The 25,141-nt window shown below is 45.5% G+C and overlaps 1 protein-coding gene across 2 annotated transcripts in view; it reads right to left on the bottom strand.

The window, feature by feature from the left end:
- LOC144791700 (claudin-15-like) overlaps window positions 1-25,141 on the bottom strand; it is a 313,867-nt gene that overhangs the window by 186,567 nt on the left and 102,159 nt on the right. The window contains exon 1 of one of the 2 annotated variants that reach the window (XM_078666445.1): window positions 23,059-23,931. The exons of the other annotated variant lie outside the window; for it this stretch is intronic. Within the exon in view, the coding sequence (XP_078522571.1) occupies window positions 23,059-23,278 (220 nt within the window). The 5' untranslated portion in view covers window positions 23,279-23,931. Of the gene's footprint in view, window positions 1-23,058; window positions 23,932-25,141 lie in introns of those variants that run through there. 2 annotated transcript variants of the gene reach the window in all.

The raw sequence follows: 25,141 nt of genomic DNA, 5'->3' as shown, positions 1-25,141 counted from the left end.
CAGCATCTGAACCAATCAAACACTCACACCCAGTCAATAGATCTGGGTTTAATCCATCACCGTTCATTAGCCCGCTCTGCCACCCCAGTTCAGACATGGTCATATGCAAATCAGTCTGACCCTGTGCCTCATGAAACAAGCTTCCTAGGACCGGTTTCTGGTATTTCCGGTCCAGGGAAGGCATGGCTTGGCAGTTCGGACTGGACTGTTCCCATGAGGGACAGGGTCAGACTGATTTGCATATGGCCATGTATGAACTGGGGTGGCAGAGTGGGCTAAAGAACGGTGATGGATTAAACCCAGATCTGTTGACTGGGTGTGAGTGTTTGATTGGTTCAGATGCTCCGTCCATCACCACCCCCTTTTGTACCACTTTGTTTGCCATAAGTTGGTAGGGTATGCTTAGACGTGAGTGTCTTGCTCACTTTGCCACTGGATTCAAGCAAGCCGGGCTGAAGACAGCTGAAATGCCAGAAACCTGTCCTCGGACGCTTGTTTCCGGTCCAGGGAAGGCATGGCTTGGCAGTTCGGGCTGGACTGTTCCCATGAGGCACAGGGTCAGACTGATTTGCATATGGCCATGTCTGAACTGGGGTGGCAGAGTGGGCTAAAGAACGGTGATGGATTAAACCCAGATCTGTTGACTGGGTGTGAGAGTTTGATTGGTTCAGATGCTCCGTCCATCACCACCCCCTTTTGTTCCACTTTGTTCGCCATAAATTGGCAGGGTATGCTCAGACATGAGTCCCTTGCTCACTTTGCCACTGAATTCAAACAAGCCGGGCTGAAGACGGCTGAAATCCCAGAAACCGGTCCTCGGAAGCTTGTTTCCGGTCCAACGAAGGCATGGCTTGGCAGTTCGGGCTGGACTGTTCCCATGAGGCACAGTGTCAGACTGATTTGCATATGGCCATGTCTGAACTGGGGTGGCAGAGTGGGCTAAAGAACGGTGATGGATTAAACCCAGATCTGTTGACTGGGTGTGAGTGTTTGATTGGTTCAGATGCTCCGTCCATTACCACCCCCTTTTGTACCACTTTGTATGCCATAAGTTGGCATGGTATGCTCAGACGTGAGTCCCTTGCTCACTTTGCCACTGGATTCAAGCAAGCCGGGCTGAAGACGGCTGAAATGCCAGAAACCGGTCCTCGGAAGCTTGTTTCCGGTCCAGGGAAGGCATGGCTTGGCAGTTCGGGCTGGACTGTTCCCATGAGGCACAGGGTCAGACTGATTTGCATATGGCCATGTCTGAACTGGGGTGGCAGAGTGGGCTAAAGAATGGTGATGGATCAAACCCAGATCTGATAACTGGGTGTGAGTGTTTGATTGGTTCAGATGCTCCGTCCATCACCACCCCCTTTTGTACCACTTTGTTCGCCATAAGTTGGCAGGGTATGCTCAGACGTGAGTCCCTTGCTCACTTTGCCACTGGATTCAAGCAAGCCGGGCTGAAGACGGCTGAAATGCCAGAAACCGGTCCTCGGAAGCTTGTTTCCGGTCCATGGAAGGCATGGCTTGGCAGTTCGGGCTGGACTGTTCCCATGAGGCACAGGGTCAGACTGATTTGCATATGGCCATGTCTGAACTGGGGTGGCAGAGTGGGCTAAAGAATGGTGATGAATTAAACCCAGATCTGTTGACTGGGTGTCAGTGTTTGATTGGTTCAGATGCTCCGTCCATCAACACCCCCTTTTGTACCACTTTGTTCGGCATAAGTTGGCAGGGTATGCTCAGACGTGAGTCCCTTGCTCATTTTGCCACTGGATTCAAGCAAGCTGGGCTGAAGACGGCTGAAATGCCAGAAACCGGTCCTCGGAAGCTTGTTTCCGGTCGAAAGAAGGCATGGCTTGGCAGTTCGGGCTGGACTGTTCCCATGAGGCACAGGGTCAGACTGATTTGCATATGGCCATGTCTGAACTGGGGTGGCAGAGTGGGCTAAAGAACGGTGATGGATTAAACCCAGATCTGTTGACTGGGTGTGAGTGTTTGATTGGTTCAGATGATCCGTCCATCACCACCCCCTTTTGTACCACTTTGTTCGCCATAAGTTGGCAGGGTATGCTCAGACGTGAGTCCCTTACTCACCTTGCCACTGGATTCAAGCAAGCTGGGCTGAAGACGGCTGAAATGCTAGAAACCGGTCCTCTGAAGCTTTTTTCCGGTCCAGGGAAGGCATGGCTTGGCAGTTCGGGCTGGACTGTTCCCATGAGGCACAGGGTCAGATTGATTTGCATATGGCCATGTCTGAACTGGGGTGGCAGAGTGGGCTAAAAACGGTGATGGATTAAACCCAGATCTGGTGACTGGGTGTGAGTGTTTGATTGGTTCAGATGCTCCGTCCATCACCACCCCCTTTTGTACCACTTTGTTCGCCATAAGTTGGAAGGGTATGCTCAGACGTGAGTCCCTTGCTCACTTTGCCACTGGATTCAAGCAAGCCGGGCTGAAGATGGCTGAAATGCCAGAAACCGGTCCCCGGAGGCTTGTTTCTGGTCCAGGGAAGGCATGGCTTGGCAGTTCGGGCTGGACTGTTCCCATGAGGCACAGGGTCAGACTGATTTGCATATGACAATGTCTGAACTGGGGTGGCAGAGTGGGCTAAAGAACGGTGATGGATTAAACCCAGATCTGTTGACTGGGTGTGAGTGTTTGATTGGTTCAGATGCTCCGTCCATCACCACCCCCTTTTGTACAGCTTAGCATGGGGGCAAGAGATTCTCCTCCCCTGAGCTGCAAATTAATGTCTGCTCCTGCTCGCCATAACAAGGATCATGGCCGTCGCAGTAGCCACGCTCCTTATTTATAATCTTTTATATCATGCTTACCTTGCAAAAATGACTAAATGAGCACTCAATATTAACAGCAATGCAACAATATTTAGAAAAAAATCTAAATTAAAGATACAAAGAAATCCTAAAACTGGGTTATTTAAAAAGCAAACAACGCTCATACACAGAACATACTGTACACATCCAAACCTTATCTAATTGATACAAATGGCAAATTTTTGTATTCTAATTAATGAAAAGGAGGAGCCAGGTGTAGTAAAAGTGGAAGAATGTTTTAAATTCCTGACGCAATACAGGAAAAAGCTTGAGATTGTGGACTCAACTCACGAAGTGTTTTTAGGAGAAGTTGCGCCTTACTCTTCTCTTAGATATTAAGTGGCACCTAACTATCCAGGCCTTAGATATAAAATAATTTCCTGTCTGTTGGATCCTGGAGCGTCATACCCTTCCTGAAACCTTGAAATCAAAAACTCACACCTAAAACTAGAGTAAGACATACCAACATGTAGAAAAAACTGTGTATCAGGCCAGGATATTCAAGTGTAACTCACATTTAAGCCTGGAGTAAACAAGCCAGCTACATGAAAAAGCTTTGTGAATCTAGCCCTCGTGTCTACTTGTTGTGAAAAGAGCACCACCACCAATCACCTTTTGAACCAAGATATGAGTGAGGTCTGTTTTAAAGGTACGTCTATATGCACGGGACATCCAAACTGACACTGGATATGGAAACAAGGAGGAATAAAATAGAGACATTCCAAAAAAATTACGGAAATATGTTCATATTTTGAGACCCCACAAACAAACTGCCCTGAGTGAAAAATAGTGTTCAAATGTAAAATTGCACATTTAAAGATAATGAAGGGAATCACGATGCCTCCATTAATGTACAATAGTAAAACAAGAGCCAGAACACCAGTCTGCAGGAAGAACAAGTTACATCTGTCTCAAGAGCATCATCTGATTTTGTGTAGTGTACAGCTTTTTAGAAATATGGAGACGAATATAAAACATGGACTGTAAAAGAAAGCCTAGGAGGAGGAGCCAAGATGGCGATCGAGATGGAAGTGTAGGCTCCCGGCTCTACAAACCTCCGAATCCCGCATGGATATCCTGTATATAATCCTGACATTGCGCTACAGTTTTGTGCTTATGAATGTGACCCGACATCGATTGTGCGCTCCCGAGGTCTCTGCCGGCCTCACAGCCGGAGATACGTGTGACGGAAGGTTGCGGCCCTAGTGACCCTGAAACCGGGACCTCCAGTGCGCTACAGGACCGGACGCTACACCAACAACAGCGGCCTTCTATGCTTGGGTAGAGTGGGCCTGCCGAAGCGCATTGGCTGACGATCGGATTTGCAGCAAACGCCTTCCTTGATGACGAATGCGGTTGGAGTGCGTCCCTGATGTGCCGGCCCGAGGGAAAGCTTAATAACAGTCGGCTTATCGAGGGGGTGCTGCTCTGGCTCGGATTGCGATTCTGCCCGGATTTCGTGGCCCGCTCCCGAATTTCCCGTTACCGCTCGGCCTGAGCGAGGCTGGCCGAAACCGGAGATCGCCCTTTGATGCGACGGCTCCTACTGTCACAGTGCATCTGATGGTGGCCTGTCCGGATTACAATCATCCATGGCTGACTCCCAATCTCCCCTCACTACGGGGATGCCCGACCGCCGCCTTGAGGGAGCGGATTGTGCCGTCCTAACTATCAAGACACAGCGAGGTGGGGAGTGTGCGATACCAGGCGGAATGTTGGCACAGGAGACGGGGACTACACTATCACATGGCGATATTTTGGCCGCTCTTGGTGACTTTTGGTCTGTCTGTGAGAAAGGCTCCCTAGTTCTGGGGCGTAAGATTGAAGAGATGGTGCTTACGCTGGAGACATCACGATCGGATGGGTCCGGGGTGCACGCGAACCTGCCCCACGCTATCTTAGCGGGTGGTGTTGTGGCCGCTACTGTGTACGGAGGGGAATTGATGATCCCGGATCCTGCCGTGGCCCGTGGACAGACCTCCGTGTGTTTGAATTACTCTGATGGGTCCCTTTCTCGGCAACTGCCGGCGGCCTGGTCTATCGCACCGTCAATGGTACCTAAGACACTGTTTAACCAACGGCTGACTATGATACCTGCCATTCCCTTTTTCGTTTTGACCTCTCTAATCTGGAGTATTGATACCGGGACTGTCTTTGGCAAGATGACCGCAAGTGGTGAGGACTCTGTTGGTGGCCGGCGGCGTCCATTTTGTCTTTGTTTGCTGATCTCCAGTATTGCTTGGACACGTTGCGTAGCTACTTTGGCGGCTGAGGGAATAAATCGACGAACGTTCCCGGGTGGACTCGCAAGGTCGGGCCAGGGATAGTATGCTTCCCCACATGTTGACACTGCTGTGGCTGGCGGGGGCGAGGGTTGCGCGATCGTTGGTCACCACTATTTGCGTGATACGTTAAAGATACTCCCTAATTCTTACGGTATTGATTGACCTTAATTTTGTTATGTACTTTGGGGAGTGATTTTGCTATGTTGCGGGAGGGAGTAGCCGGGAGCAAGTATGAACGGCCCTCCTTTAGTTCTATTAATGACTTTACTCTTTCTTTCCTTTCTATAACTATATTTCGGGTACTCTTTTACGGGTGACAGACACGCTGCTAGGGGGGGGTAAGCCATAGCCTCTGCAGGGGTGTAGGGTGGGGGGTAGGGGGTGGGGTCCTCCCTTTTTTTGTTTTCTTGTCCTTCCTTAGTTTCTATGGTTCCTTTTTCCCCCTCATTTCTCCTTCTTTGTTTCCTTTCGTTTCTTTTTCTCCCTCTTTTTTGGGTCAGTATGAGGTTAGGTATCGCGCCCCTTGTCATACCTGTATTTTGGATATTTCTAACTTTATTAAGGTGGTCTGGCGTTCATGGGGGGGTGATGACTGGTGCGTACTGTGCTTTGAATTTCCTTTGTCCTGAAGTGTGTACTGTAGCGCCAACGCCCTGATACTGATTATTAGCTATGTGGACATCCTGATGTGTGCATTTCCCACCCTATGACCTTCGGTTGACTGTATGCCATCTGATCCTTATTATTATATATTTTAAAAATGAACCTTATTTGCTCCTTAACTCAGTGGTCGCGTCTATTCGAATTGTCTTTTGTAATGTATACAGTTTGTTGGAATGTTATACCACTGAGATGCCTTCTGGCTAACGAACGTGCTGCAAATTGATTTTGAGGCCGGCCAAATGGTTGTAGGCCCATATCTGTATTCAAGCAATGCGCAATAAAGGTTTAAAAAAAAAAAAAAAAAAAAAATAAGAAAGCCTAGGAGTTGGACATTCAGTGACGACTGGAGTGATGCCACACTGATGGTAAAGAGATTATCTAATCTAATATGGTCCATCAGTTGGCTGCCTCTATTCCTCCCATGCTTTTGCTGAAGAAGAGACTAGAGATAGTCAGGAAGTTGGAAGGATCTGTATGGGTGGGTGTGGTACTATTGTGTATATTGTGGTGTAAATATTGTGTCCTTAATATTGTTTACACAAATGTTGCTCCATTGGAGTTAATACTAGAAAATCTACACCCTTTCTGTAAATTATATTTAGACCACAATAAATGCGTCAGATTATATATTTATTATTGATATTGTGACATACATCCTTAATTGAGAGGGTTGCTTTTATGAGTGAGGGGATTAAATGCATGCTTAAATTAATGTGGCCAATTAATCTCTGTCACTGGTAATCATAATGGGCTGCATTCCTTTCCATTGCTTTTTAGTCCTTAAGTGCCACTGCAGACGCGGACCTACCATACCAACTATGGCCTTGTTGCAATAGGACCAGTGCAACTCATGCAACCCCGACCGCCTTGTGAGTCATCAACAAGGTACAGCTTAAGTCCTATGGTTCAACATGTTCTGGACCCACTTGGTACACACTTCTGGGCATACACCTGCCAAATACGAAGGTTTATTTAAACAGCACTACAAAAACAATAATTGGTTTGGATACTTGATTTAATCTCAGGTGCTGATAATTCCTCTGGATTGCATTCTAATGCCTTGTTTTTGTAGCTCATTCGTTGAAGTACAGACAGTGGTCAATCATACACAAATTTGACTGGGGTTGCTTGTATCCCTCTTTAGAGGGGATGTGGCCCAGCAGTTCAGATTGGCCTGTTACTTTTGGAGCATGACATGAAATTATGGTCATATGGGAGATCACAATTTGTAACAGGGCAGTGGGAAATGAAATGAAGTCCTGGAAAATGGCACAGAAAAAAATATACCAGTGGCTGACATCGATTTAAGCTTTCCTCTTTTCACTGTTTTTGCTTAGCTCGGTGGAATGTCTTGAGTGTCACAGGTGTGATCAGATGTTGGTCTCGTACCTCACTGCACTATAGGATTTCAGCTGACCCTCTCTGATGAGATCCAACCAGGCCAAAAGTGGTCTGACTTTCCTTGCATTCCCTTTCTAAGGGAACATGATCTAGTGACTTGGGCTAGACTGCTGCTGCTGTTGAAGAAAGAACAAGGCTGAATGGCATAGATTAGTTGCTGTCTGTGGCGGTGCAGTGTACACAAAACGATTGATTGGAATGCACTTGAAAGAAACTATCAGTGACTATTGGATGCAGCAAGGCAAACTTTGGTTTGGTGCTGCTTGTGTTTCTGCTCAGTGGTGGCATGGCTTATACATTCTGGCTGGACTGGTTCTATTGCAAATGGAACCAAGCTGAATTGAATGAGATTGGTTCTAGTCTATAATGACTAACTCAAAAGAAAGATAAATTGTGATGTGCCAGAATAATGAGTCATGGTAGAGATTATTTCTAGCATCACTTTTTTTCAGTGCAACAGGTGTGCCAAGAAGAAGGTTCTTAAGGTCACTATCAAACACATAGGTGATGGGAGGAATGCTAGTAATCTGTCTAACCACTTGCAATGGCTTAGAACATTTTAAACCCTCATTCTCTTCCCACCATGTGACCTTCGATTAGACTTGCCCATATGCAAAATAGCCTTGGTCCTGCTTCAATAGGAACAGTTCAGTGGGACCTGTCAAGCCGGGTCCTCTCCGAACTAGAACACAAGCAACCCAAGACTCGTTTCGGACTAATTGGGCCTCTTCATTTGGGTGCAGCGTGAGTCCAGTGGCACAGTCAGCAAGGAACCCACATGTGGGCCCACCCTTGGCCACTGAGGGTGTTACATCAAACACTGAAAAGGTGAAGGGAGCAATGCTTGCAATTTGCCGAACCACTGGCAACTGCTTTGGGCAGCTCACTGTGCGACTGGATATATGCTCGATCGATGCAGTCCATTGAGGCTGAAAGTGGTATGGGTTTGCATATGTTCATGCTTAAGTGGACATGGACAGCAATGTTGTTTGGATGGCTCTCAGTAAAGCATACCAATGTTTGATTTGCCTATGGCTGGTTCCTGTATGTGGTGGCACAGTGAGCACATGAAATTGATTAGGATATTGCTCAGCGTAACTACCAGTAACTAACCAGTAATTTAGGATGATCCAAAAATTCCATCCATTAATTATGTGTTTTTTTCTTCAATTGGATGCATTCTACTGCATAAAGTTTGACAAATATTCTCAGATATGAGTCCTGTACCACGCTGTGCCATTGCGCTCAAACTGAACCTCACAAATGTGGCCAAAAAAGGTGAGATACCAAAACTGGCCTGGTGTTTTGTTTGTTTTCGGAGGGACTATGCTACTGGTTCTGGCTCCCCTGTTTCTATTGACAAAGGGCTGAGATTAATTAAAATTAGGGCTCCTAGTTTTATGGTATATTTTTTTTACATTTCTGTCTGTATTTATCCATCTTTATTTTTTGTCAACTTTATCTGTATTTATCCATATTTATTATGGGTTCTGTGAAAAAAATAAAACTGAAACTGGTATATTTTCACACTTATTTAAGCGATAAATATGCAGTGATGTTTGAATGCCTGCCAGGTTTCCTTGATATGAACACCCGCAGAAAATAAATCAATGCACTTATATGAAAATATGCACATTTTGGTATCAGCCTTGTGCATATCTACTGCTGCTAAGCCTCTTTACTAAATTATTTCCTTTTTAACACCCTTACCTATCAATCCGCACAGTTATTAGCCTGGCAGTCATGGCTAAGTGTGTTTAGAATCACTCAAAAAACACCACATTTGCGTTTTTATCCACATTTAAAAATAAATACAGACATGGTTAACATGGTTTTCTGTCTGTATTTATCTGTAAAGATCAGTAAAAACTGAAAACTGAGAGCCTTAATTGAAATGCACTTGGCCTATGTCTATAGTGGCAGAGTGAGCAAAGAAATGATGGACTGGAATGTGGCTCAGAAAAATTACCAATAGCTGAGATGAAGTCAAGCGTTTCACCCATCCATTTTCCTTTCTTTCAGTGAGACACCCTAGGTGGAATGGGTATGAAGGACGTTGCTGAAGTAGCTGACTGTGGCACAACATGAAAACTGCACGTCACTTATGAGGCCCAGTGAGGTTAAAATTGGTTCAAAGTTGCTTGTGCTACAGTTAAAAATAAAATGCTGCCTCGCCATTCTGGGTGGTCTGACAGGAGCACACCCAAGCATGATTTGCATATGGTTGGTCCCCATCTGTAGTGGCACAGTCAGAAGATAAACAATGGACTGGAAAGGTACTGAGAGTAGTACCTGTGGCTCACATTAATTAAAGCATTGCACCCAACACTTTTTGGGTTTTCTCAGTAGAATGCCAGAAGTGTGTCGTGTTTTACTAGATGTGGTTCTGAAACTCTCATTGTCATAGGGCTCACATTGTGCCTCACTGATGAGACTCAACAAGGTTCAAATTAGTTTGGGGGTGCATGTGATCCCATTCGAAGGTGAATTGGCCCAGCGTCTGGAACTTGTCTATTATTTTATGAATGTGTTGTCATTTTCAGGTGCACAGTACAATGAATCAAATAAAAACCCTAAAGCAATATTTTCCCTATCTTTGCTTTTGAATACCTGAGAGGTCAAAGCTTTAGATACCGCACTGCTATCTTAGCATTAATTCATCAGTCTGTTTAAGTAAGTATGTTAAGATATAAATGACCAGGAGTTCTATATTTGCTTGCTTTGAATGATCATTGTGTGCGTTTGTATATAGAGTTTCTAAACCAAACACACTGAAGATAAGCCTCTTCAAAGAGGCTTTCCCATACCACCTCGAAACCATTGGGACCACTCCCCCTCACGCTCGCAGCTCAACTTCTACCAAAGCCCCAAACTTAATAACCTATGTGAGAATTCCAACCTAACCCAGACTCATTACAATCATCACGGCTACGAAGAGGGTTCTGGACAAAATACCGTATTGTATAAAATAATGAAATAGACAAATAAATACATGATTTAATAAAATACTTTTTTAACATTGGCTTTTCAAGGGATGTGTGTGTCTGTGTATGTGCGCACAATTGTGAGTATGTGTGTGTGGGTGGGTGTGCATGTATATGTTTGTGAATCATATTATTAAATGATTGTGGAAGCCTAAAATGTGGGAGGTAGCTTTCAATACTGTCTATTTTTTCTAGTCATTTGAATAAGTAAGTAAGGCATTTTTAATTACATCAATGTACCTAAGGATCTCAAGATGCAGCCATTAACACATGCACAATAATCAGTAGGGACACTGCCTTACTGTTCCTTCCAAATGATCCCAATATATATTGGTCTGCCCACCTATCCAACACCTGACTGTCGATATATGTCTCCCTACCCACCATAACACACCCTACCTCCCCGCCTCCCACATCCCCCAGCTCCACCCCCCCCCCCCCCCGCCCCCTCTCTGTCCATCACCTCCCTGACAATCACTGTGGACATCACGAGGCGAGCGCAGGTCACATAGATCTACTGGATTGTCCACTCAATATATCGGCATCAATATTAATTGGTACCAATTGGACACAGTTGGAAGGTACCAATTTTTTTTGCACGCATTATCCTTATATAAATCTCTGCGACCCTGTACATTTACAGACTTGTTTGACCCGTCCCAGGCATAAACTGGAATTTACGATTCCTGCTGATCGACCAATCAGCATCATTTTGAGTCAATTAACAACTTCTCTACTGTTGAACACATGTACAGGAAAGAGTTAATATGTTTATAGTTTTCCTTGCTGGGTTGCTTTGGAAGTGCAATTTGCACTGCATAGTTTTGAACCGCTTATGATACAGGAACGCGAAAGAACGCATTCACAAAACTTTGCATCCCGCAAATACTGGGCATTGGCCACTGTTCCAGTCCAAAGGGCTTGTGCAAAAGCATATTGTCACAGATATTTGCTTGAAAAATATCTTTATTTGATTCTGTGTGATTTTAAAATAGTATGCATTGTTTGTTCAAAACGCTGTGCAATCTGAAAATGCGTTTATGGTAAATATTTTGAAGCCTCTGTTAGAATCTGCAATAAAGAAATTTAAAAGTGATTCTCAAACGGTTTTAAATGTATACGTAGCAACCTGATTTATAAAAATCATTCTTTGAAAACAGAAAATCTACGACATTTCAACTAATGAATATTTTGAACTTTTGCCTTTCGAAGTATGAAACTCGGTATAAGAAGAGAAACTCGTCCAATGAGGCTATCACACTGAAAAGAGTTGAACTAAAACACCTTCTCTTGTTTTTATGTCAGTCGATCATGGATAGAAGTTGCGCGAGAGACTGACACTGAATTCGGAAAGATCACACCATTTTTTTGCATTTCATGATAAGGAAAAAAGCCCTTCCAAGTGCCCTACCTTCACATAAGTGGGTCTGTTTAAAAAAGAATTGTCACAAAACGTCTCAAAACCATTGCTCGTAAACACCCAGTTGACCACGTTCATAGAAGACAACTGCATCCTGGATCCCTCCCAATCCGGGTTCCGGTGCAACCACAGCACAGAGACTGCACTGATCGCCGCCACTGATGACATCCGTATGCTTCTCGACCAGGGACACACCGCAGCCCTCATCCTCCTTGACCTCTCAGCTGCATTCAACATCGTCTCACACTGCACACTAACCACCAGGCTCAGTGACACGGGAATTGAGGGCGACGCCCTCAACTGGATCCGATCCTTCCTCTCCAACAGAACTCAGAGGGTCATACTCCCCCCCTTTCTCTCCAAACTCACCAACATTGTTTGCGGAGTCCCCAAGGATCCTCTCTGAGCCCTACTCTGTTCAACATATACATGGCCCCCATCGCTGCCATCGTCAGACAGCACAGACTCAGCATCGTGTCGTACGCGGACGACACCCAGCTCATTCTCTCCCTCACCAGCAACCCCGAGGACACCAGACTCAGCTTCCAGGAAGGAATGACAAATGTGGCCAGATGGATGAAAGACAGCTGCCTCAAACTCAACTCCGAAAAGACAGAGGTGCTCATCTTCGGGCCCCGCCCATCCCCTTGGAACAACACCTGGTGGCCTCCCGCCCTTGGACCCCCCCCCACCCCGACGGATCACGCTCGCAACCTCAGCATAATCCTCAACTTCTCCCTCTCCATGAACCGTCAAATCAAGGCCATCTCCTCCACCAGTTTCAACTGCCTCCGGATCCTACGCAAAACTTTCAAGTGGATCCCCCCGGACTGCAGAAAGACCGTCACACACGCGCTCATCACCAGCCGTCTCGACTACGGCAACTCACTCTACAACGGACTCAACAAATCCCTTCTACGCAAACTCCAAACCATTCAAAACACGGCCGCCAGGCTCATCCAAGGGTTACCGCGCCACAAGCACATGACTCAACACTTGCGAGAACTCCACTGGCTTCCCGTGGAGAAGAGAGTCACCTACAAACTACTCACGCACGCCTTCAAATCCCTCAACAACATCGGACCCAAATACCTCAACAACTGAATGAGTTTCCACGCTCCCAAAAGGAACCTCCGCTCAGCCGACCTCGCATTGGCAGAGGTCCCCCGCGTTCGCCGGAGCAGAGCTGGAGGTAGAGGTTTCTCTCACACCGCAGCCACAGCTTGGAACTCTCTCCCAATGGACATAAGACGCTCTCAACCCTGCAAACCTTATTTATTTATTTAAAGGTTTTATATAGTGCTGGCTAGACCCGGAGGTATCAGAACGCTTTACATGAGCATCAGATCATAGTTACAGGTTACATCGTTACAAAGGTTACATAGTTATTAGAGCATGGCAACATAGTTACTTGTAAGGTCGAGATAAACAATAAGCACAAATACGAAGGGGAAAAGCAGGCAGGGGGAAAAATTCGGGGGAGGGGGAAGGGGAAGTAGACAGGTAATGAAGGCGGGATAGAGGAGGGGAGGGTGAAGGACACCGCATGGAAAAAGGAGGGGAAGGGTGACGGGGACACAAACCGGTAAACGAGTCAAGCAACGTCCAAAGTCCAGTAAACAGTGATCCCAGGGGAAGTGATATCACTTCCCTATCTCAGTTGAGGGAGGCTCCCTTTACGCAGTGGACTCTCTCAGAGGGGTCTCTGAGACTCCAAGGGCTACATACTGGATCCTACCCCAAAAAGGGGAGAAGGAGTGCTTTGGCAAGGGGTGCCATATCATACCACAGCTGTGAGTGGCTCCCTTGGCACAGTGGACTCTCTCAGTGGGTTCGCTGAGACTGAGTATAATATTGGATCTTTCCCCAACAAGGGGAGAAGGAGTGCTTAGTCAAAGGGCACAAAGGACACAAAGGACAGGGGGCTAGGCAGACTAGCAAGCAAGATAAGAGATTCAGGGGAGAGGTGATAGGAGCTAGGGAGGTAGAGAAAGAGTACTAAATGGGAACAAATATAATGAATGGGTTATTATATAGCGCTGGCTAGACCCGAAGGAATCAGAGCGCCTTACATGAGGAATAACAATGTTGCAATTTACATCAGTTAAAAATATACATATGTATCAAGAAAAGCATGTAAAGAACATAGGGGACAAGGTGAATGGAGCAAGGAAGGTTAAGGGGATAGGGTAAAGGGGTAGGAGGAAGATAGGACGTAGAGACGAGGGGAAAATCTGCCCAAGGTCCGGCTCGGTAGGTGACGGTAGTGAGGGGCAGTCCACAACCCATCTCCTCTTTAGCTATATGGTAGCTCCACCAGGCATCAGCCAAATCGCTAGGTCTCCACAGTCTGGGGTAAGTTCCGCAGGTTCCAAGTCCTGATGTGTAAGCAGGTTAGGGGATAGGTTCAAGTTCTGGTCAATGTCCAATTGTTGTCCCAGAGAAGAAAAACAGTGTGTAGGGGGCCACTATGGAAGCCATCTTGGGGTCAGGCAGAGGATTGTACTGTACACTGGTACACTTGTGGCCATCCTAAGGTTAGGCATCTGGCAGTTCAAGTCAATATCCAGGACAGCGGCCACCAGAGAATAACAAATCCAGCGTGCACACACCATCACATGCATAGACATGCACATGCACACACAAATGTGAACAAACACTCTCATAAGCGCACTGACCCACACACCCAAGCACATAGACAGAAAACATCCAAGAATACAAGCACACATAAAATCCCATGCTCTAATACAAAAACACCCAAATACATGCACACGCAAACATCAACACATGCACAGACATGCACAAGCACACACAAATGTGCTCACACCATCATACACGCAGACACGCACACACACACACACAAGCACACATACAGGAACTATAAAAAAACAGAGGCACACATACAATCACATGCTCCAAAACATAAATACCCAAGGACGTACACACAAATACATGCACACACACACAAACACCATCACACGCACAGACATACACAAGCACACACAAATGTGCGCACACAATCTCATACGCGAACAGAGGGTGCATACAAGTACACATCCAGAAACATCCACACGCACAAGCACACATACAATCCCATGCTCTAATACAAAGACACTCAAATACATGCACATACCATCAGACACACACAGACATAAGCACACATACAGAAACATCTGCTCACACAAACACAAGCACACATAGAATCACATGCTCTAATACAAAAACACCCAAATACATGTCCACACCATCACAAGCACAGACATGCACAAGCACACAGAAATGTGAACATAGTCTTTCATACACGCACAGGCGCACACACACACACGCTCACACAAAAGGACAGTATGCTGCTTACTTAGGTGCTTCAAGGTCGGCTTGGGCAATGGGGAAGAAAACCACTCACCCAGGTCTCACAAGGGTATGTGTCGAGTGGAGGCGAGTTGTGTGAAATCGGCTCGCAAAAATAGAATGGATGATGATGTTGGAGTGAATTAGCAGACTGGAGGCCTGTATGGGGTATCAAATAGGCAGCCAAGTGTCTCTTCCGGTGTTTGACCCTCTGGCGTATGTGGTTGCAGCCTCCCGGGCACGGGGCATGGCGGCCTTGAATACAGAAATATGGCGTTGACCGGGTTATCGTCCCTGGAGCCCCCGCTGGTGCAATCTTAGTTGGGGGACACCCACCCTTCCGCCTCCACTCACCGCAGTGCCCAGGAGGGGGGGTCAAGTCCCGCCAAGGGCCCAGCAGGTCTTAGGCCGTGCCACTATTTCAGCAGGGCATTAGGAAATATGGCGGTCTTCTATGCTCATCTGGCCGCACCGCCCGACCACTGCACAACAGTCCCCGTGTGCAGAAGGGTCCCAGGGGCGGTCACAGCCGCAGCAGCGCAGGCAGATCAGCCGCTGGAAGGGGAGCCGGAGTCTCTGATTGTGCCACAGTCCCCCAGCGCGGCCAGTGCTTCTAGGGTAACAACGCCCTAGGCCGGGCGCCGGCGGGCCCTCTCCCCACATTCCACCCGGCCGCCGCCGCAGCAAGCAAGGTAGGGTGTGGTGCACCCTTCTGCTGCACCAGACCAACACAGGGGATATGAGGGCACCACAGCTGCCGCGGCAGGGCCCCCCAGCTAGCGCAAAGCATTCACCGCGGCAGTCTGGCACGGTTCCGTCCGGGGCCTGCGATGCTGTAGACGCCTCTGAAACGCTCTGTCAGAGGGCAACGGGGTCCCTGCGCAGTGGTATAGGACAGTCTCCTTTCGTCGCGGGCATCACTCCGTGCCCCGGAGGTCCACAGCTAGTTGGGGCCAGGAGCACAGCAGGTCTCCGTCTCCCTAGACAGTCAGTGCCGCTCCAGTCAGCGCGCTAGTGTCTCCGGCCGTTTACTTAAGACCTGGCTTTTCGACTGACCGGAGCAGTCCCCTACCCTCTTTTCCTTCCCCAGCGTCTTGAGACCCTCACGGGTGAGTTGCGCGCTTTACCAACCCCTGATTGAGTGATTGATTGATTGATTGCAGACGTCATTAAAGCAAGATTATAGAACGCCTATTTTTTGTGACTGGTAGATATACAAGACTGGGCAAAATTGACTTAGGGCCTCATTGATGAAAAGTGTTGCATCGCTGCATGAAAGCAGTGATACGACACTTTTCACTGCGCCTTCCTTGCGACACAATGGATGCGCCATAGTTATTGTATGGCGCACCATGTCGCAAGGATTGACAGATACGTCAGGAATCCTGACGTATGTGTCGGCGCAAAACCCACGCATTGCTGGAGTTGTGTCGTAAGCATGATGCAACTTCAGCAATGCATGGGGAGGCCTAATCCCATTGTACTGTATCACCCTTACGCCGGCTGTGAGGCAGGCGTAAGGTTGGGAAGCAGTAGCGTCCTAGAAGTGGCACCGTAAAATCTGATAGATTTCACTGCGCCACTTCTATGAGGCTTTTTCACGTGGGAACGCCCACCCTGCATACATTATACTGACACAGGTATGATGTAGCGCAGGCCTTTACAAAGTGATGCATCTGCTTGGATATGCCACTTTGTAAATATGGCGCAACGTGGCACATTCTTTACGCCACCGCTTTGTCATAAAAAGTGACACGACAGTGGCGTAAAAGTGTCTCAAGCCTTCATAAACAGTGCTCTATGTTTTTCTCCACACTGGGTTGCCTCTTTCAAACAGCGCTGGAGGTCTGTGTGAGTCACCCTGCCCAAGTTTCCCTTAACCCTTTAGTACACAGGTTAATCATTTTCCCTATGCTCTAAAAAGTGTAGGTGGTTTCTGTGTGGGGGAGTACAATCAACTTCACTGATAACACTCGCACAACAGAAACCAGGCTGGAACCACCAAAACCGTTTCGTGTTTAGGCAGAACACAACGTCCGTTAGGTGAAGTCAGAGTCTAATTTGTTTGTGGGGAGGAAAGGTGTGCAAGGCCGTACGAGGCACGCCACCGCGGAGCCTGCCAGTGCGAGGTGTATGGATGTTTATTGGGCCTCAGTCATTTAAACAAAGATAACATTATGTTTAGGATTTGTAAAGTAAACTAAATATTTGTTGAAGGCTGAAGGATGCATTATTTTTGGTGGGGCTCTTTGATGTAACAAGTACAAGGGATTCAAACCTCTCTAACAGTCCCTGAGCTGTACAGGCTGAAAAGAACTGCCGTAGCAATGCTGAAAATGTTCCAGAAATGGTCTGAAGCAGGACCGAAGATAAGTGGAACCTCCAAATGTATTAGCAACCGCAACCCAACATGAAGACAGTTATTCCAAGGGATATTCAGCAATCAAACAACCACTTTGGTAGTGTGGGTCTCACACAACAATATGTAATGTGCCTCCAATGAGAGGAAGCAATACTCATGCTGAGGTGGTAGTTACATTATTACACATGGAGGTAAAGCTTGGTATTGTTGCTCCTGGTACATTAATTTTGTGAGACATCAATCTTATGAGAAAAATCCATTTAGACCGTAAAAATCTCTTTCACGTGTTACCTCTTTTTTCGATTACAAACCTATAGCGTTGCTGATGCTGCCCTTCAATTTTTCTCATCAAAGTATTCTCTGTCCCTAAGCTCTCTTGTAAGTTAAAATACTCTAGTGTGAAAGAGGAGACACCCCCTCCCCCCTCCGATTTTTTAAAATTCGCTTCTCATATTGTTATCTACACAGTGAGGTGTGGATTGGAGTCTGGTGTCCAAGGCGGTCACAGTAGAACACCTGCCGCATCTTTAGCTGATATGTAGCACCTAGCTTTACACCTGCTTGTAAGCCTTCAAGTAAGGCTCAACAATTGTTGGATCCCTTGTCGACTTTGCTGAGGCTCTTTCTTCAATCAAGAGATACTGGAGAGTAACTACTTTGACAATTTTGTTCTGGAAACAACCTTTACCCCGCATGTGTTACTCCGCATGCCGTATCCCCGCATTTTTGTACAACACAAAATCTTTTACAAAGCAGGGCTTTACACCGCAAACTATTACAATGCATTCCCCAAAGTAATGCCCCCGTGGAGTTAGAATAGTAAATTGTGTTGAAATGGGGAATGCGTTATAATGGATTGCATTGTAAAGCCCTGCGCAGTCAAACATTTTGCGGTGTAAAAACTGCAGGGTAATGCACGCAGAGTAATATTGTGCGGTGTGAACTGTCCTATTCCTTTTGTTCACCACTGAGATCCCAGAGCCACCAATACTATTGCATTAAAATTGGAGAGCCTAGCATGTTCCTTTGAGCATTTGACATCTAGATAGAGAAGTGGAATATTCAAGGCCTACTCTAGGGGCTTGTCAGGATCAGTAATATTAATAACATAAGGCACATTAAGTAACCTATTGACTAACACTTACAACAACCAAGCTGTCTATTTACAAAGGTGAATTTGTTTGTAAACGTGTGTCTATGACTGAATTTGCAATATTCACACTTGCAGGGAATTTACAAAGGGCGTACTCTACTACACCCACGCATCCTACTCAAGAGGTGGTAAGAGAATGTTCGAAGGTGTGGTTTGCCTTGGAGCTTTGTTAACATCGACAACCATGGCTCTTTTTTGGCAATCACAATTTCCTCTACTTCCCCTTTTAACTTTGGAAAGGGACAGAGATGTACTCCATTCAGTGGCTAAAATAGCCTATTTCCAGGGTGGAAAGGGGAACGGAAAACATGTGGATTTGCTGGGGATGTGCAAGAAGAGGTTTGTCTACGGGGAAACATATTTTCTCTGTGGTGGGAAAAAAAACAAATAAAATATGCAGTTTCACAGGGGATCCTGTTCCCACTGTGCAGGGTTCTCTGCTACAGAAAAATGTGCACAGCAGCAACAGGATCCAATGTGAATGTTACATGACCTTTCCAGAAATACACACTGGAATAAGTGCCTGGTGCAGCTTTCAATGAGCATTACAGGGAATGTTTGCCAATTCCCCAACGTTGTAAATGTACACACGCATGTAGGTGTAAATCTGTGAGTGCAAACTTAAACTTTGTGAATCAGGCTCACAATGTCCAGCCAGTGCTATAACTTCAAATACAAATTGTACTTTTATTTACAGAAAGAACAGTCAAAATACGATACACAAAGACAGAAATCCAAAAGTCGCGTGCACCTCCTGGGGCCAATATATCACCACAAATATTTTCCTAATTGGCATGCTCTAATTAAATTCACTGTTTTATTAAACTTGGATCTCCTTGTTACTTTTATTTCCTTCTTTCAAGATTTGTGACTGGACTGACAACTAGGCTACCTCCAGACATGGTACTTAATTATACAAATGCTTGAAATAAGGTCTCTCACTGGTTAATATTCTTATATTATCAATTTCAAATATATAAAGTTAAAAGCAGTGCTTTGAAAACTCATTACCAATTAAAATTATAGTGGAGAAATTATTACTGGCTGAATTTTTGCAGTACAAATATTACAATAGGAGCACAATTTTGGTAGCCCATATTGGACTGTTCCCAATCCATTGTATTAGGATTGTCTGGCATGGCTTCTACTTTATGAAAAGATCCTCATGTGGATCCTGTTATTCGGCTATGCCAATGGATTTGAATAGTCTTTAATTTATACGGGATATCATCAATGTTCCTACACATTATGGCTGGCAGAGTTCCTCTACTGACATTTTTATACCATTGTCTTTAATAAGCATAGCGAAATTGGGAACTGCTTTTCCTCACACACTGCCAGAAACTAATTCAATCTCCTTCTTATATAGGCCATGGTTTTCTCCTTACCCTATGGCCTGAGTAGCTAGGGTTCGTATCATTTTATTAAAATCCATTATCATGTTTTATTGATAAACTTTTTTTATCAGAAGGAACAAAAATCAAATTATACAAGACTATAAATATTAATTCACATCATCTAGTATCAATTTTTGGATACATTTTTGGTGATAAATATGTGGTTGGTGAATGTGTATATATTGCCATATCAATGCTACAGACCTAATCATTTGACAAGATATGCTGCTGGCAACCTTGTAAGTACAGCAGGCCGGGAAAGGCAAACATCAAGAAGTAGTCATAGAATTTGACTAACTTGCATACTCAAAGGGGCTCCAGGTTCTGACAAACTGCAACATACATTTCTGCAGCAAAATAAGGCAATCCGCACTCATCATCTTGATGGACATCCCTAGCTGCTACTACCACTCATCATTCACAAAATCCCTAACCATTGACACTTCCATCTGCCAAATCCATGATCAGTCTCCGGCAAGCTGCACTACTGCGATACACTCTTCCAACACACGTTTCACCATCGTAAAAAAGATTCTTGATATTGTGGTCTGCGACTCATACAATTTTCCCAGAACTATATTTCGTGAACAACATCAGGTAAGAAGACTCACTCAGACGCGGCCCGTGCAGGTAACAGCGGAGGGACGGTGAGGCCTGGTGAGGGGGGATTTTGACGGAAGATGACGAGGGAAAATGAATTATTTATTTAAATTTCCCACCGCTCTTACCTGCACAGGCTGCGGCTGGACTCACTATGCAATTTAATTCCTTCGGTTTGTTCTTTGTGTAATTAAACGAGCGCTAAGAAGCGGCAGCCAGTAGATTGTTGCCTGGAATTACTCAATTCAACAGAGGTTATCATCAAGGTGTCCTGCGTTTCAGAAAACACTTGAAACCCTTGCTTTTCTACACAATAAGAACTTTACCTTAGTACTCTGAAGTCACACTATTTTTTTCTTGTACTGTTTTCAACAGTGACCTAAAGTCAACGTTCCAAGAAATTCACATCCCATTCATTCAAGGCAGTCGCACAGTCTCATTGTTACCAGTAGTACGCTCAGATATATTGCCCTCTGGTGTTACCAGCAGGCTTCCCCTTGCTGTAATATGGCTTCGCCATTTTAACTAGCTACTAGTTGCCATTTTATTAATCCTTTATTTGTAGCCTTGACTTTAACCGTGTCTTCTAACATTTTTTAGATGTGATTTTCTGAAGACCATTGTTTTCCCCTTCGAGGCTCATGTCATGTCCTGCAGCCACTTAACAAGGTAGTTTTTTTTTAATGTGTTGCCTTGAATAATATCCGAGTGAAATGGGTACAAAGATAATCATAAAACCTTGGACCACCTTGCTGCTTTGAGCTTCATCTTGATACGTATTTATTTGTTGAAGATGTTGCACAAAGCACCAACACACTGTCTTTAAGCAATTTTAGAACACATTATGACACTATAAATATGCAAGCCTTCAAATTCTACAGTAGAATCCAGATACTACTGACAATTACAACAAAGAAAGAGAGAAAGGTGCCTGATGAAGACTCACATGCATTCATAGGTAATGATACAAAGAAAAGACCTCCAGTTCCTTCAACATTAATGTTTTCCCCACCAAAATGAGGCACCCAGTGGCTCTACTTGAACCCTCCTTATGAGTGCTCTAGATGTAGGTGTGAGGATACCTGAGGGGCAGAATCTCTGACTCCAGACACTCCCACACCTAGATTCGGGAATTACAAGTTATTTCCCTGGAATAGTAAATGTTATTTGGGCAATGGAATGCCCGGTCCAAAATCGCATGTGGGTCTATTTTAAGGACCAAGGTGTGGGACAAGGGAAGGAGGGCGGTGGTTGGGCAGAAGGACTTACGTTTCATCTGAGGGATCGTTTCCGGCTCCTCCCATGGTGCAGAAAGTGGGCGGGTGGTGGCCAGTTGCTATAGCTGTCAGCAACCCCTGTATAACTCTGCAAGGCTCTGGGTCAGGGGTTTTCTGACCTGGTAATCCTGAGCCCACATGCACTGGGCCTCTTAGAATGCACATATCAGTATCATCCATGGGGACACTGTTCCAAGCCACTTGTAATAAGGTCCTTAATTTATAGCTATGGTCTGATAAATATGTTTACAAAATTCTGTCTCTTTGTTGCTGACTGCTTTTAAGTAATTATTCATTGTTGTTACTTGGACTTTCAGTTTTGTTCCCTACCAAGCCAAGAACAATTTTGAGCAAGGTATTACACCTCAAACTTTTTTTACGCCTCATTGACGTGAGCAGACTCCTCCAAGACTGCCAACGGAATTCATTATCTAAGATACAACTGAGTAATTCTCTCTAGCTTTGAGGATCTGTGTAGCAGCCGACGGCCATAGTAGTCTTGTTCTTAGAAAAAAGACAACTAGGTCTGTCTCTTTCCATTACAGTGTGCCAAAAATGAAACTCATTCGTTTTCCTGATCACACCCACATTCTCAGTCCCTTCGCACTGTCAGGTTTCGACCAAAATTATCTTTCAAATTGATCTTAAACTGTGTTGGAGTCTGTGATGGTGTTAGGATTAGCAATTACCCCATTTTCATCACACCTGAAAAAAAGCATTCACCCTACCGAGGAGAAGCATTTTTTACATTAAACCGTTTTTTGAGCCAGATTAATGTAATCTAAAGTTTGTAAAAATTCAATTTCAAGCAGAGTGAATCTTACACTTTTATGATAATATGATCACCAAACCAAAAGAAACAAAAAACTCGATTATTTTTTTCCTTATATCAACAAACGTCCACTTCGATTTCTAGGGCCACAACCAGAACATTAATCAAATTTTGATCATTCTGATAGTTTATGTAAAATCTCCTGAGTCAGGAACAAAGATATTCCACTCTCATGAACAAATAAAGGATCCTAAATTTTGATGAAACCAGGGCAGATTAACTAAATTAACGCCTAGGAGCTGGACCTCAAATGTTCAATGCAGTTGGACTTTGTATTGGGGGAAATTGACACCATTATTTGCTTTATCCACCAGTTACAAAATACCCTTTAAATGAACTTGACTAGCGTCACTGAGTACCTGTTCTTGCGGTGTAGATATTGTTTTGGCAATGGTCACTCTAGTCACACGCAGGCGCAAACTAGCTCCAGTGCGGTCCATGAACTCTGGCCCCTGATGTATCCTGGGTGAAGAACAGCGCTTTGTGTACATAAATAGTTAAAGTAACGTACCAGGGAGCGCCAGCAGGGAGTCAAACGTCTTGCAGGCGGAGATCCCTGAGCTGTCTTGGGTACAGCTCTTCCACAGGTTCTCGTAGACTCTGGAGGTGGTGATGACATTGCCTTTGACCGTTGAGATTCTCCAGTAGTTGTTCGGCACGGTGACCCCAGTGACCAACCACCCTGCAAGCCCCAGCAGAAAACCAGTGATCTCCAGAGCGGCAGCGGCCATGTCCACAGAAGCCTTGGTGACGCTGGACTGTTACTTTCTGTAGAGAGGATCTGAAAATGTTTCCCCCCAGAAAATAACTTTTTTTCCTTTACCGTTCGAAAGCTGCTCTCAATTATCAGTACCTTTGCTCTTTGCTCAGAGACAATAAAGTGATAAGCGTGTAACTGACAGTCACCAACTGGGTGCAGTCTTCAACAGGGCGCAGTCTTTACTACGGCAATTAATGGATGGCGGTTACAAACAAATATTTTATGATCATGAAAGCAGATTCACAACGACCCAATGAAGGGCAAACATTTCCAGCCAAAAGCAGTGTCCAAATCTTTCAAAATGTAAAGGGTAAAGGGACGGACGTGGAGCAGACATAAACAAGCAACACAAATCGTCAACACAGAGCCCACTACTCTGTTCCTTGCTGATATTGATCGGTTACCATGGGTGGGTAGTAGCTGCTGTTAATCATTTATGATTTGCACGCTGGTGTGGTGCCCAGGCGGTAGAGTCCACTCCCTACTACTAAAAGTGCGGCTTTCCACGTGGGTCATGGTCATAGACCCTGCTTGATGTAGCCAGGGACAGTAGCTGCTGCCCCTGGCATGGCTTTGCTGCCTCGGGCAGTGTCCTTGCCAACCCGGGGTTTAGCAGTGATGAGGACAGAAGCAGGGACAGAAGGGGCAATTGTGTCTGGTTCCTAGTTGTCTATCTACTCAGCAGCGAATAGGAGGCTGTTGAGGAGCCAAGGGTTGGACAAGAGGCCAGTCCTGTGATGTCATCATAGACCAAAGGGTACTTGATGTCCCTTCTTCTACCCTTGGGGCCTCATTTATGAAAAGTGACGCATCGCTGCGTGAAAACAGCGATGCGTCACTTTTCACTGCGCCCTCCTTGCGACACCAATGATGCGTCATATTTACAGTATGATGAACATGTCGCAAGGAGTTACAGATACGTCAGTATTTCTGACCTATCTGTAGGCGCAAAAGTGACGCATTGCTGGAGTGTGTCACAAAAGTGAAAGGGCTTGCGTCAGTCTTACGCCTGCCATGAGGCAGGGGTAAGATTCTGACGCATTTGAGTCCTAGAAGTGGCGCACTGAAATCTCATAGATTTCACTGCGTCACTTCCATGACCCTTTCTTGCCTCAATACGCCCCCTTGTATACATTATACCTGGCGCAGGTATAATGTGGCGCAGGGGTTTACAAAGTGACGCATCTACCTAGATGCGTCACTTTGTAAATATGACGCAACAAGGAGCATTTTTTACGCCACTGGTGCGTCACAAAAAGTGACGCACCGGCAGCGTAAAAGTGACGCACAGCCTCATAAATGAGGCCCTAGGAATTTAAGTCAATCGACCTCCCTTTAAATTGTGGTCAACAATAGATCATAATTCTTAGCTAGAACATTTGACGGAAAGCTTTACTCATAAATGAGCTAGGCAGTAGACCATCTTCTCAACTACAAGTGCTATCAGAGAGGTTACGCCATCACAACGGTGACGGATATTCCGCCCAACGAAATATACATCCCACAGGATATAATGGGATTTATGTTTCTGCAGACAGAATACCCGTCACCACTGTGATGGAGTAAATCATCCGCCGCAATCTAAATCAGGCCCTTACTTCTTAGCAATATTTCTTTTAGTGCTAGGGCTATCAGAGGGGTTCCTTTATATTGCTGGCAAGATCTTAGCCTGAAGATCTTGTGCAAGTAATAAATAAGGCTTCTGGAGAACGATGCCAAGTAAGCTGGACCCACCCAATTGGTTTTCTTGAGCACATCCCTTATTTTACTCACTAGGAAGGGCAGGAAATGCAACAAGCACTCACATAATAAGGCTCTTCGGGGATGCTTCTTT

The sequence above is a fragment of the Lissotriton helveticus genome, chromosome 11 (assembly GCF_964261635.1).
Source record: "Lissotriton helveticus chromosome 11, aLisHel1.1, whole genome shotgun sequence".
Classification (NCBI taxonomy): Eukaryota; Metazoa; Chordata; class Amphibia; order Caudata; family Salamandridae; genus Lissotriton; species Lissotriton helveticus.
This window is presented reverse-complemented; position numbering and strand designations above follow the sequence as displayed.